This window comes from Parus major, chromosome 12 (assembly GCF_001522545.3).
Source record: "Parus major isolate Abel chromosome 12, Parus_major1.1, whole genome shotgun sequence".
Lineage (NCBI taxonomy): Eukaryota > Metazoa > Chordata > Aves > Passeriformes > Paridae > Parus > Parus major.
This window is the reverse complement of record NC_031781.1, coordinates 4797807-4812468: the sequence shown is the minus strand read 5'-3', so window position 1 is coordinate 4812468 and position 14662 is coordinate 4797807. Positions and strand designations below refer to the sequence as shown.

At 45.5% G+C, this 14662-nt stretch overlaps 1 protein-coding gene across 7 annotated transcripts in view; it reads right to left on the bottom strand.

Annotated features, from left to right (window-relative positions):
- Window positions 1-14662, bottom strand: part of LOC107210275 (6-phosphofructo-2-kinase/fructose-2,6-bisphosphatase 4) — a 58001-nt gene that overhangs the window by 41053 nt on the left and 2286 nt on the right. For 5 of the 7 annotated variants that reach the window (XR_002002230.2, XM_015640852.3, XM_015640853.3 and 2 more), the window contains exon 1: window positions 815-946. The exons of the other annotated variants lie outside the window; for them this stretch is intronic. Coding sequence is in view for 4 of the 5 variants with exons in the window: in XM_015640852.3 (XP_015496338.1) it covers window positions 815-920 (106 nt within the window). In the remaining variant the exon portion in view is untranslated. Of the gene's footprint in view, window positions 1-814; window positions 947-14662 lie in introns of those variants that run through there. 7 annotated transcript variants of the gene reach the window in all.

The window sequence follows — 14662 nt, the reverse complement described above, 5'->3', positions numbered from 1 at the left end:
TTGTTTGTTTGTTTGTGGGTTTTGGGGGGATTTTTTTGGGGGGGGGGGGAAGGGGTTGGTTTTCTTTTTTAGCAAGGGCTGGACCAAAGCATGAGCAGAGGCAGCCAAGGCTGCAGCCCATGGACTCCTGCCACACCGGCAGAGCCTCAGCTCTGTCAGCACAGCCTCTATGCATGACAAATACAAACAATTCTACACGACAAAGCCCCTTTTGTCTGTAAAACTGCCGTGTACCGGACCGCGGTTTCTTAAGTAAGGGGGGGAAATGAAAGGAAGAGGGGAGAAAAAACAACCTGTGAGGCAAAGTTTGTTAATGAACTATGGTTTACAAACGCCACCGCCAAACTCTCAGGAGGCTGATGACTCGGTTGGCTGCACCTCAAAATATGGGAAGTCATTAACTCAAAGAACAGATGGGCTGATACAGCATTGGCCTTAAAGCGGAAAAAAAATCCCACAAAGAAACACAACAACCGAAACAAGAACACAGTGACATTTTTAGGCCTCTCTCCAAGACGAATATGCTGAATATAAACGCTCCCTGACACCAGAGCGTCCAATAAATTAAAAAAAAACCCAAACAAACCCGCAAAACACCAACAAAAGCAACCAGAAAACACATTCATTGAAGCTAAGCTTCCCTGCCTTCCGCTGGGCGTGGAGCCAGCAGCTCCGGGGCTCGACCCTCCACGGGGGACCCACGACCGCCGCCCTCACAGCCCGCGGCAGCGAGCGACCCAGAGCGCTGGGTTCGGCTCCGTCCCCTCGCCCCCCGCCCGGCCCGTGTGGGCCCGGCCCGGCCCGTGCCGCTCACCGCCGCGCTGTGCGCTGTGCCCCGCGGGCAGCCCGTTGTCGTAGGGCTCCCACGTCTTCTGCAGCGGGTTCTGCGTGAGCTCCCGCGCCGCCGGTGCCGCCGCCATCCTCGGCCGCTCCCGGCTCCCACCGCAGTGCCGGCGGGCGGGGCGCGCCGGGGCCGCCCCCGGGGCAGGGCCGGCGGGGGAGGCCGCAGCCCCGCCGTGCCCCAGGAACGGGAAAGCCGCCCCGGGGCCTCCGAGACCCCCGCGGGAAGGTGCCGGCACTGGCAAGGGTCGTGCTGCGAGCAGGTGACTGCGCTCCGTGCTGCTGCTGCGCTGCTCTGGCTGCAGGGAACACCACGCTGCCTCTGAAAAGCCTTTTTTTTAAAAAAAAACCCAACCCAAAACCCAAATATAGAACGCCCAGGGAGCGTGCAGTGTGTTTTAAGTCATGCATTGAGTGATACATTTTTCCAATTAAACTCTGGTTTGGCCTGAAGGCTAAATTAATAGCGATGCAGAAAAACACAAATAAACCATAGGTTTCCATAAAAAAGCTGTTAACAAATGGCCCTGGGAAGCTGCAGTGGGAGCAGTAGTTTGACTAAACAGGGCACCCAGCTGTCGCCTCTCCACATCACCTTTATCAGCTTTACAGCTTGGGGAAACCCACTCCATTAACTGGCCTGAGCAAAGCCCTAAAAATGCTCAATATTTCACATACGTACACACCTCTCTATATATTTTACAGCAAATAAATGCAACACAATGAATATAGTAGTAAAGCGCAATACACACTTTCATTATTAATCACTCCATTATTATGACACTGGCCTAAACAAAAGTGAAGGCCAGTACATACTTCCTTTTTAACACCAACCAGACCCTGATCACCTGAAGATTACTTTTAGTTTTTCTCTTCTATTACAAGCTAAAATGTACCTTTCTGAAAAACCAAAACTTAGTTCTCAGAGACATTTGGCAAGACACTTTTGGGAGAGTCAGTACTGTTTTTCCAGAATCGTGTTTGCTTGACCTGCTTTTCCCCGTGTTGCAAGTTATTTCCTTCTCTCCAAGACCGATTACAATTTTCCACTGTAGGTGCCCTACACTATATTTTTACCCAGTATTTTCTTCCTGATTTTGTTTTGAGCCCGTAGCTGACATGGGGAGGGGCAGAGGGGCTACAGGAGTTACACTGCAAGGGTCAGAAAACAAGGAGCAAAGAGAGAGAGGTTTTGAATGCTTAAAAGCTTGGTTTCTTCTGTCATTTGTGTGTTTACTTCCAACAGCTGCACAAAGAAGTGTGAGCAGCAGCAGTTCAATCTCTGTCCCAGTTAATCCCAAAGTCTGTCTCCTGTGCACACACGGAATGATGAAACACACACTGATGACAGGCTCCAGGGTAGAGTCCAGCACCAGGATGTCCCCACCTCACCCTCCTGTGATCACAACAAAGCCAACACCAAGATCCTCCAGCTTTCCTAACAATGCCTTCAGGGGAGTCCACAACAGATGTAATAGTAACAGAAACAAGAGATTAATAGGAACTCCAGTTTATTAACTGCACTTCTCAGACTTGTTTTACATACGCTAAGTAGAAAACTTAATAAATCCTTCCAGCCTCTAGAAACAAAGTTTGTACTTCCTTTCTGCAAATCCACCCCTACACAAGAACTGGAAGTCCAGTCATACACCCGCCTCTAGCCAAGAACACTGACCTGATGTAGTTCACACAAGAAGAGCATTTTTCAGAAGTCTGTGGGGTGAATGACCACATTTCTAAGTCTTGCCCTCAAAGCACCAGGCACAGGGCCAGTTAATTAATTTCTTTTTGCTCAGGCAGATTCAAAGTAGTGGCACCTGCACAAAACTTCAGTTAAGGGTTTGTCCAGGTGTCTGTAATAACATTAGAGGTGTTCAGATACACCTGCTAGCCTTTGTTTTTGTGAGGCAAAGAGCTCAGCTGGGTTGATGATAAGCTTAAGTGATTATGTTGTATGCAAGGGTTAGATGTTTTGTGGTTTGTTTTTAAACCTCACTGCAGTAATGAGCTATTTGATCAAGGACAGAGAAAGCAAATACAGAAATCTTGTGATACTCCTGAGGTCTAGTTTCAAAACATGGTTTACAAGGGCCCTACGTTCAGTTCCTGGGAAAACACAGAACAAGTGCTACTCATCAAATTCCCAGTAAATGACAGGATCATCCTCTGCACAATCTCATTGTCATCAGCTGCTGTCTTACTGCACTGGAGGAGCAGAGCTGACGCCTGCAGGTGAAGAGCTTTGTTTGCTACAGGAAAATCATGAACAAACCTTTACTCCTGGGAAGGCTTTTACACAAAGCATCACAAAGCTCTAAGAGCCATGGTGAGCAAAGAGCTTACCTGAGAAACCACCTCTCTCCAGAGGCAAAACATCAAGGGGAAGGGAAATCTTGGAAAACGAGCTGCAGCATGGAAATAATGTGCTTGAGCCAAGTGACAAAGTTACACTCATTTCTCTGGAAACAACTGACTGACAAGACAGGAAACTTGAGATTTAATGCCTACAGCAAATGGTAATTATTTAGAGACAGGGAGAAACGAGAGAGACTGAACCAAGGTTTCTGCTCCATCTCAGAGAAACCCAACTTGTATCTGTGAACACGCTGCATCATATGGCAGCCATATAATCCAAGTTCCACAATACATGCGAGTAACTTCCGTGTATGTCATTTCCCTAGTAAAGATACCACTTTTTAGCCTGACAGCCCATAAAACATCCGTAAACCATGCAACATCTCTTCCTCAAGTCCTTCCACCAGAGAAGATGTTCCAGAGCGATCTGTGGCAGCACTCACTCGTACTTAGCACAGGGAAAGGCTTTCCAGCCTCCCAGGTGCCCAGGCCCTCAGCCCCCCGCACACATACGGCTCACGACAAACCCACCCACAGGCCCTTGTGCAGTGCAGGGGATCCGAGCCAGAGATGAGAACCCGGGGACACCCCGGGGACACCCCCAGGACATCCCGGGGCCATCCCGGGGCCATCCCTCAGGCTCCCGCGGCTGCCAGGACCGCCCGCGCCGCCAGGCGGCGCCCTGGCCCCTCAGCGGGCACTGCGCGGGCGCCCCCTGGTGGCTGCCGCGAGCAAAGGCACAGCCGCGGGGACACGGGGGGGGAACACGGGGGGGGGGCTCACACACAACTCTGGCCATGCCATCCCTGTGCTGAAAACTGCTCTAACCCTGCCGAGCCGCCCGTGCTCAAGCAGTTGTGGAGAAATGAATTCCCTGTTACCCTTCAGAAAGGCTCTGTCACAGGCAAGTGACACCGGGATCGCCGTGCCGGGAGACAGCAAAGCCTCGCAGAACTAAAATACACCAGGACTTGGCTTTTCAGCATACGTGGGAGAGTCAGAGTTTACAGAAAGCTACAGGGAAGGAAAGCCCATCTACCGGCCTCGAGTTATTTTTTAACCCAAATGAAAAAAAGATATTGGGAGGAGTGAGTCCACATTCAGAACTAAATATCATCATGTTTTTTAAGATATTAAACACCAAAAAATTATACTTCATCATCAAGCTATTACTTCAATTTCTTTAAAGTAATTCTCCTTCCAATAAGTCATGAGATACACTTTGCAGTCCCACATTGTCAGCTACCTGTTTTGACAAAACCCACAGACCCTGACCTCTACACACACATCTGGCAATAATCAGCTGGCAAAAACCTAAATCCAAACCATCTGTATTGCAAATGGCAGGTTACTGCTCCAGCTCGAAGTGACAAACAGGAACTAGTTTAAATGATCCCATCTTAAGATTGGCATCTGCATTTTCTACATCTGGCAATAGTGAGAGGGGGAGAGATCAGAGTTTAAGTTCTTTTCCCAGTTTAAGAAGGTGCAGAGACAGGGCTGTGAGGCTCCCCACTTACAAGTACTCAAAAAGACATCACCCCTAGCACTGTAGCAGTTTTGTTTCAGCACAAATTGAGGAGACACAGAGGAACAGAGACTTTGCAATGATCATTACATGTGGCTGTTATTCAAGAAATACAGACACGCACCAGCACAGCCTTCAGCCACACACATATCTTACATGCCCAGCTTCCACACCCATCCAAAGCTCCCCAGTTTCACATGGATTGGTTGGCTCTGACCAGCTAACAGCATCACAGTGTTTGTGTAAAGCAGACAGGATAATTCCTGTTGAACTCACAACTGATTTTCTCTTTCAGTGGAAAAAAAAACAAAAAAAAAAACCCACAAACCGAAACACACACAAAAAAAAATAAAAAGAAAGAAAAAAATGCAAAAAAACAAACCAAAAAAGATTTCAAATGTACCTTCAGCAAGCTGGTGACAGTCCTTCATTGGCCAAAATCTTGATGCTGGAAGCATCATCCCAGGACAGCAGCTATCTAATTTATACAAGGCTGTTACAACACTGCAAGCCAATGAGAGGAGTCAGTGACCAAACACACAACTATGCTTCACCCTTTCTGTTCACAAGGAACAACACTCCAGCATTTCAAAACTGGGTTTCAGGACAAATGGGAGAGATTTCTCCCTACTCAGCTGATGTGAGGCACATTGCTGATGGGTTTTTTTGACCAAGTGCTCTTACATGGTGAAAAGACTTGTAAATGCACCCAGTTTCTGCTAAAATGACCAAAGCTGCTGCAGAACAGACGGGACACTTGGCCTGCTCTGTTACATCCCTTGTTGCACTAAGACCTCAGCAGGGAACAGACTGCTCTCTCCTCCAGGTAATTCCCATATTCCTGAAGTGCAGATCAAGCCTGGCAGGTTTTTCCTCCCAGTGCAAGAGAAGTCCCTAACAACTTTCCTAAAACACAATGCCCTTCTGCTCAGTATATTGTGACCTCTGTCAGCCAGGCACTAACCCAGCCTTGTTATTCAATTGCCAAGAAAACCCAGAGATGAAGGAAGCTGAACACAAAAAAAATCCCCTCTCTTCCTCCCTGGGCTGTTCCTGAGCTGCTGGACAACGACACAGAGTATGCCTTGGGAGCAGTCATCCTCCTCTGAGATCCCTCAGGAGCTAAAAGCTTTTCACAGAGAACAGAGTGAGTTCTTTCCCATTCAGAGCTTAGCAATCACAGTGAGCAATCACGGCAGAGAGGTGCAGTGCTGGGTTAGCAGGGTGACATACACTGACTCACACCTTCTCAGTTCAGGCTCTCAGGACATTTTGTTACATCAGCTTCTTAAATGAAGACTTGCCATCTCATCGAGGCCGCCTATGGTTCCCTCCTCAACCCAAAGGGCCATCCTCTTTTTTGTTTTCCCAGAATCTAATGTCCCAGAAGTCTACCCAGCAAAAATTACAAATAGCCCACTAAGTCCCCAAAAATTCCAAGCACCCCACATGACAGGTTCAGCAGGTTCCCCAGACCATCTCCACAGGTCCTTCCATTTGGGACGTGATTCCAAACCAACTGAAATCACGAGGGCCAGGCCTTGTGATACACAGCCCTAGCACTTCCTTCATTTCTTCTGAGCAACAAGTCAGTTTTATTAGTGGCACCATCCACTCCATATCTTATTTCCTATCACTGCCTAAAGGGAAAATGTTCCAGTTGTCTTGGAATACACTGCTACCCCAAAGACAAGCAAAAAGCCATTAAGAATTCAGAAGTAAAACAAGAACCTGCCCTCAGCAAGACACACCCTCAGAAATTATTTTGTAAGAGTTCATTTTACTACCAGACTTCATGGCTCTTTGACAGATCAATCTGTCAAAGAGATTGATAACAAACAGTGAGATCTAATCATGCTTTAGGTGAGAATAAGCTACTACTAAGGACAAGAAAATTCTTCAGTGCTAACTGGGGAATAGATTTAAACAGCACCCAAGATCCCACACAGACAAAGACGTATAAATACAGATACTGAAGAAATTCCTTGAGCTGAAACAAAATATCCCTTAGCATAGATAAGGAAAATAATTCATCCAAACAGAAAATCTTCATGTCAGGTAAATCAGCAAGAAAGCAAGCTCCTATCTATTCCAACAACCATCAACACATCTGATACCAGGGAAGATCTGACAGGGTTTGGGCACTCAGGAGCCTCACACCACACTTATTTGGCTGGAGAGACAGATAATTCCCACAGCAATTTGCTTTTATGGTATTTTCCTCATTGCCTACTGAAACATCACCAGAGTTATTCACGGAGCACGCAAAGCAGTGAGGTATCCCTGACAGCAGTGTTCATGTGTGGCTGGATTCCAGCACGGCTGCGTTTTCCAAACCGTGATGACCCAAGCATCAGGAAACAAGCACCAGCCACACAAAGGTTTTATTGTGAGAATTGTACCAATAAACTCTTGGATTGCTTTCTACAGAACTCACTCATTCACTGCAGGAATATAAACTGTATCAGGGGAGATAGCTACGATTACTTGGGGAGATATCGGCAGAACCTCCTCTCACCAACACGTGGACTGCATGAGCACCCCAGAGCAAACCCTGAGACTCACAGACATGGCAATATCAACTAAAAAAATACACACCTTGCCACACCATCACTGTGTTCTTTGTTATCTTTATGTGAACCATTCCTCAAGGTGTGGCCACTCAGAGTATTGTCTGTATTTCTAAGTATATAACTATGTTAGTCTACATGTTTTTCATGTTTCAGAAGAAATAATTGATCTCTTTGAAATGTGGGAGAAATATAATATCTGGAGATAAACCCTTTTGATGAGATGCTGTTGCTTTCACACAAGGAAGTTTCCTGTGTTAAGCCTGGCATTAGGGGTAGATTTAAGGCTAGCCTACATTAATTCTGTTTGTTAAATCTGAAGGACAAATCACTAAATCTTTACACCTTCAGTCCAAGCAGTCCTCTCCCATCTTTACATCTGAGACAACACTGAAATTATTTCCCTGTAAAAAAGGCAAGATCCTCAAGTGGTGCTTCCAGGTATTGCCCAAAACCATTCCCATCATCACAAAGTTGAGCAACATTTTAAATCTTCCTGTTATGATGCAACATAAAGGAAAGATGGCATCTATTATTCATGTTTTCTGAGTGCAACCCAGTGTTAAAAAGCCCTTTGTAGATAAACACTCTTGCTGTATACCAGGGACTCCCAACTATTTACATGAGGGGGCCTGTACTTGTAAGTACAGAACGAGGACATCAAAACACACAGCATTTGCACAAATTGCCTATTTACATTCACATGTCCAGGGGTTAATTGAAAATCCCGGGTTTCCAAGATGGCAAGCACACTGAGGAGAGTCATTCCTGCGCATTGTTCTGGCAGAACCTGATGTTGTTACTACAGCAACAGCACAAACAGCCTGGCACAGCCCCTGCGTGGTGTGTGCACCCTCGGACACTCCTCACCTCCCTGCGAGGCTGATACAGCAGCAAATCCACTTCAGTCACCTGAAATACGTGATTTCACCGTGGAAAACAAAGGCTGGATCAATCTGTAGTATTTGAAAGAGAAGGGAAAACAAAACCACAGCTGCATCCATGGGGATGTCTGTCTTTGTGCCTCTTGCACCTGCCTACAAGCAACCTGTGCTAAGCAGTCTGAAAGTGCCTCCATCACCTCAAAGCTCTCTATTCCTCTTCAATCACCAAGCATATCAGAAAACCTCCCCAGATCCCAGTCTGAGTTTGCAGGTATGAGCAGTAATGTAATTAGAGGGAGCACAAGGAAAGGACTGACAGTTTGAAGTACAACAGACAGCCCTTATCCAGGCTGACAGGCTTATGAATTATGCTCAGCTACTTTTATATTAGATATTTGAACATTTCTGGTGTATACACATCCTTTTTCCTGTCACTCAACTAGGATCCTATGAATCCCACTTGCTTATAACAGTAGATCTAGGCTGCTAAACTAAAAAAAAAAAATTATAGAACAAGGGCAGCTGCCTTCTCAGAGTAGAACTGTAACACTATGCCACCTTTAAAACCAAATGTTATCAACTGACTTCAGAAGTACAATTCCACAAGAGCTGTCACTCCAATGGAAAACAACTGTGAAAACTTATCACATGTGTTAGGGAAGTTGTCTGATGAGATGAAAAAGGAGAATATACTGACAACAAAGAGTACACAAAATTTGCATGTGATTCAAATGCATGAAGTACACCAAATTAATTTTTTTTAAATCTTGAAGGCTTCGGGACAGAGCTACCTATCAGATGGCAGCACTTTAAAAGACAGGAGATAAGAGAGCTTGGGAAGCACCACCCGGGGTTTGGGGCGTGAAATACTGAATGACTGATGGGGAGCTCAAAGGGAAAAAGGCAAGGAGGAAAAGAGCCACTGGGCTGGGTAACAAACCCTCGGAGGTGTAGAGTGAATCTGTGAGTCACCAGCACCTAATAGAAGTTGAAGCCATGTGTATGCCTGGAAAAGGGCACGGGGAGACAAGAGCAAGACAAGGTCAAACCGTGGGAGGAGGAGGAAAACTGGACCAGGAGGGGGAAGAGCATCACCAAAGAAAGAACAACAGCTCATTGGAAGCAGCAGTGACTGTGCAGAGAGGTCGAGCAGAACAGGAGCAAAACAGGGGTCTGCAAACATTTCAGTGACAGAAATAAGATGTAAATAGAAGCACCCAAAGCAGCCCTGGGACAGGAGGGGCTGAGGGAGAGGGGGTACAACCTCACCTTGTAAGAGGAACTAGACTTCACTGAGAGCCAGAACAAATTTTAGAAATTTGATTTAGGAATCAAAGGTCCAACCGAGGATAGTCCAGCCTACCCTATAGAACAGGGGGGTCACTGAGGGAAAAGCCCATGGAAATGGAAGCAAAAGCAAAGAGTAATGGGCCCACACTTGGGTTCCTGCATGTCCCACAGGCAAAGCAGGTTTTGTGAAAGTAAAGAATAAATCCGTCTGGAAAGGCAGCATGGAAAACTGACACTGACACAGGAGGAAAACAACTCACAGCATATGCGACGCCAGCTGCTGCTGGAAATATTCTTAAGCTCTGTGAAAAAGGAGGGTATTCATCCAAATAAAAATACAAGCAAACCAGAGCAGAGCTTCTCAGAAGCTACCAGTGAGAGAATTTATAATAAAAGCAAATATTCATCTTAATTTGGGCAAACTGCAGTGAAGTCAGGTAGCCTAAAACAGCACCAAAGGGGGAAAAAATACAGGCCAGACATACAGATCTAAATCACAGTGAATCTCAGTATTCAGAGCCTCCAGGGCAGATTTTTCATTTTCTGTGCATTTTGCAAGTAGACCTAGATGGCTTATCAGCTTCCTGAGACTAATAGGATCAATGTGCAAATGAGGAAGCTTAATAAGAGTAATAAAATTATGACAGCCAAAATAATCAAATTTACAGAATGTAGACAGGCTAAACAGCACAAATGCTACACATTAAACTCTTGCATGGGGAAACATTCACCAACAGCATAATATTAGTGAAGAAGTCTTCTCTTTAAACCAAAAAAAAGCAGCCCACCTTGAGTTCTCTTTTATATTTTGAAAAAATAACTTTGCTTCAGCACAAGTGTGTCCCTAGAGAAAATACAAAAAATTATTCAGTTGCACAGAAGGCCATCCTCCATCACATATGGCATAAGGGACAGCCTTTGGCACCAGAATGTGTAAAAACACATTCCAAAATTTAAATATCAATTGAAAGCCAAAAGGGATACAAAAATAGAAAACAAAGCAAGGGAATCAGAAGCAAATGAGCACAGCAGCCCTCACACTCACCACCCCCAGTGAAACACCAGCTGTCCAGGACTGCTGGCTCCAGACATCCCACCCTGGCTTGGTCTGTGCCTGCTCGGGTCCCCCCTCACCACCAGGGACATCTGAACCTTCTCTCTCACAGGACAGGGGGCTCAGAAACATTGGTCTACCACATGTTAATGAAAACTGGCTAGCAGGAGTGAAGAGGAGCCCTAGCAATGCTCCCAGGACACACACTGCTTTGAGCCAGTCCCATCAGACCTGGGACTGACACCAGGAGAGCCCAAATCCCTGGAACTGGCCCAGCCTGGGAACAAAAATCAGTTAAAACCCCAAGACATAAATCTGTGGGAGATATCTCTTCCAGAACTGCTTGAATATTTAAGCTCCTCTAATCCCCAAATGGAGCATTTCTCAGGGAAAAATAAAGAAGAATCTGTGAGATCGATCTCCCACCACAAATGAGGGGGTTTTTTTACTACAGTAATTACTACAGCAGTAACAGGGCTGCTCCCCCTCCTCCTCTGCCCCATCAGTCTACCTCTCACAAGCCATCTGACATTTTCTAATTGCAAGAGGTCATGAACCCCTGAAATCTCCTCATTGTTTTGGGGAAACCAGTTTCTCATGGGTAGCAGAAAAAAAAAATTACGAAGCTCTTCTTTTCCCCCTTTCCTTAATGCAGAAAGTCAATGCTGCACAGCTCAAGGATACCAACAGGCTTTCCATGAACAAATGTTGCTTGTTATTAACCAATAACATCAATTAGATTTCCAGGGATATATGACCATAGAAGGAAGCTTAAAAGGAAGGAAAAGCCAGCCTTAAATGCAAAGAGTGTCAGTGGTCGTTGGTCAGGAGCAGTTTCAGATGCACTAAAAAGAGCTCATGGTTGTGCTCCCTATGTCAAAAGAGGGGATGTAGTCATAGAGAAGCTTTTAGCTATAATAAATCACCACAAATATTTTGTCTTTGCATGTTTTGATTTAAACTATCCACTGGCAAACCATACCTAACCCAGACATGAGAGTTTCTTGCTGCTTAAGGAAACCTCCCCATTTAGGCACCTAAAACATGCAGGACCAAACCTCTGCAGCGCCAGCTCAGACTGACACAACTCCCCAATTCTGCTGCTGCCTGCACATGGAGAAATCCCTCACGTGGGAATCCAGTGCCAGAGAAGCAGCAGCACGAGTGGCTTTCCCGAGCGAGGCAGGAATAGCACACCAGAGCCATTTTTAGGTGGCACTCTGGTGACAGGAGCCAACCCCGCAGCAGCTCCGGGGCTGGGGAGGCTGCTGGGGCTCTTGTTCAGAGAACAGCATTGCCAGGGAGCCTGGAGCACACAGCTCCCCTGGCAATGCCCAGGGACAAGGCTCAACACGTGTCAAGCCAGCTCCACACAAAGACGGCACGCGATGTGAAAATTTTCTAAAAGTAACTACTCAGGAAGGAGTTCAGGCAACTCTAGCTCGCCTTCAGAGTCAAAAAGAGGGGAAAGAATTTAAAACCCTTTATTCAACCTTTTTTTAATATCTTTTCCTACTCATGCATGGCCTGTAAACAATATAGTCACATACTGAATCACCTGGAAACTAATGCCGTGCAGGTATTTCAGATATCCAAGTGCAGAAATTACAGCTTTAAATTCCATGTTTCAATGTAACAGGCACATTATTGCTACAAGGGCACTCATGACAAATCCATCACATTTTATTAATAAAACATTTGCAAAATGTTTTTATCCATCACAGGGATACAAGTCAGTTGCAATTAAGAGACTAATCATTTGTATTCATGGCAGCTCAGTGCTTCAGGGCTTCAAGATTAATTCCAGTGCATTACTTCAGACCCTTAAATATTGCAGACAGCAACATCCAAGAGAGCCCCTCATCCAGCAGCTTCTCAGATGAGAGGTAAATTTGGCAGAATAAAAATACAACCTCTAAAGGCATTTAAAAACTGCACGGCTGTAATAGCAGGGGCAAGTTGACACATTCTAAACAAAATAAAAAACAAGTATCTCTTTGCATGGACACAAATTCACAGGCCCGACACATCAAAGTGACTTTGGAAAAGAGAAGGCTCTGAGTGATATTATAGCACCTTCCAGTGCCTTAGGGGACTCCAGGAGAACTGCAGAGGGACTTTTGGCAAGAGCATGGAGTGCCAGGACAAGGGGGAACAGCTTTAAACTGACGGAGGGCAGGGCTAGATGAAATATTAAGAATAAATTCTTCCCCATGAGAGTGGTGAAGCCTTGGCACAAGGTGCCCAGAGAAGCTGTGGCTGCCCCATCCCTGGAAATGTCCAAGGCCAGGTGGGATGGGACCTGAGCAACCTGAGATAGTGGAAGGTGTCCCTGCTCATGGCACGAGGTGGGATGGGATGAACTTTAAGGTCCCTTCCAACCCAAACCATCCTGTGATTTTACTTCACCAGCTCAGCACCTCAGCAGGTGACAGGGTCAGTATATCTGGAGATTAGGATTCATAATTAGTGAGTGATTACAACACTTGGGGCCAGGTTTTGGCAGGCACCCAGGAACAAGCCTGGTTTATAAGCCACCCTGGCCTCACTTTGGAACCTTGTCAGAGCAGCCCAGGCCAGTGCTGCCCCTGACACTGCCCCTCTGCACCACCAAATCGTGCCCAAAACCAATCCACCACTGCTGCAAAAACAACCTGTGTGAAGCAATGTGGAACTCTCTCCTGCAGCCACACTTTGACTGCCTGGTAAAAATCTAGTGAAATCAGAAATCAACCCAAATTACTTTGTTTTAGATGCTGGAGAGCACAACTAGACAGACTAAGGAGTTAGGAGTTGATTATTCTCCCTTTTACAATTTAATTACTTAACCTCTTATGGTCTCAGACACAGCAAGCCAAGCACTCTGCCCGTGAGAAAAGGTTGTCAGACTAATTATTTCTCTTATAATGGGAAAAAATGGCTTCTGGGGAAAACCAGAGCAGACCCAATGAACCCTGCACTTCTCAAACTCACAGCTGGTGCCTCCCCACTTGTATTTTGAGAATTTTTACCCTTTCTATTACACTGGCCTTGTGAGTCTTCCCAAGAAGCCCCACCCAGGGTGTGGGGCAACAAGCTTACACCATAATCAATAAATGAAAGCAAACAAAGAAAAAAGAGAAACAGAACAAAACATACAGAGTGGGAAGTTGGGAATACTCCACCAGGTCATTTCTTTCAGAAGCAGGCCAAAGCATTCGCTAAACACATGGTCTCTTCCAGCACTTCAAGATTTCTATTTATCTCAAGGGAAAATCTGTGGGCATCATATACAGGGGTTAAGCCCCAAGGAAACCATGCAAGTGCAGTGAGCCATTCAGAACACATCCATAGCACTTCACCAGCAATTAAATACTGTCCACAAGTTGGGTTTACCAAATCTCTTACTCATAGGAGCAGAAGGAACATTGACGCAATCAAATTGAGAAAAAATACTGGTGCAACCAGGCTGATTTTTTTTTTTTTAATTGGATGGATGATACATAAAAAAAATAAAGGGTTATGATCACTCAATTCAACAACATCCTGCTGCTGGTAAGGGTTATATTTATAAATCAGTACAGTTTCATAACAAAAAGTCCTATTTCATAGCAGATCCTTCCTTTGAGTGACCTCAGGAAAGTTCTGAAACCAAATCCTCCCCAAAATGCTCTCAGCTCTGGGTCCTCATCCTGCACAGCTATCCCTACATGAATGCTCTCATTAGATGATGCACTGATTTAAAAGGACTGGCATCTTATGTAAATGGATGCTATTGCCTTTAATTGCAACCTTAATTATGGGAGTGCCTCGGAACTGAGTAAGGTCACATTAAGCAAACTTACTGGAAACTTTGCGAACTGCTCTGCAACACACTGGACGAGCACCAGGAGTCCCACAACAGGCATCTATTCAGTCCCATCTTCGGCCCTACACAAAGCACTACAAAATCAATCAACTCTGTATAGGATTGCTCCAAGTTATAGTTGGTTTAGCAGGTTTTTTTGCCTCAGATGAACCAGTTTCTCTGGCATTTGCCAATATAAAATGTGCAATTCAGAATGAAATTCTTTAAAGATCGAAAAATCTTAAAGAGCCTTCAAGTTTCTTCCATATTAACGTCTTTATTTTTCCTCCTCACATCTCAAAGAGCCACACAAGC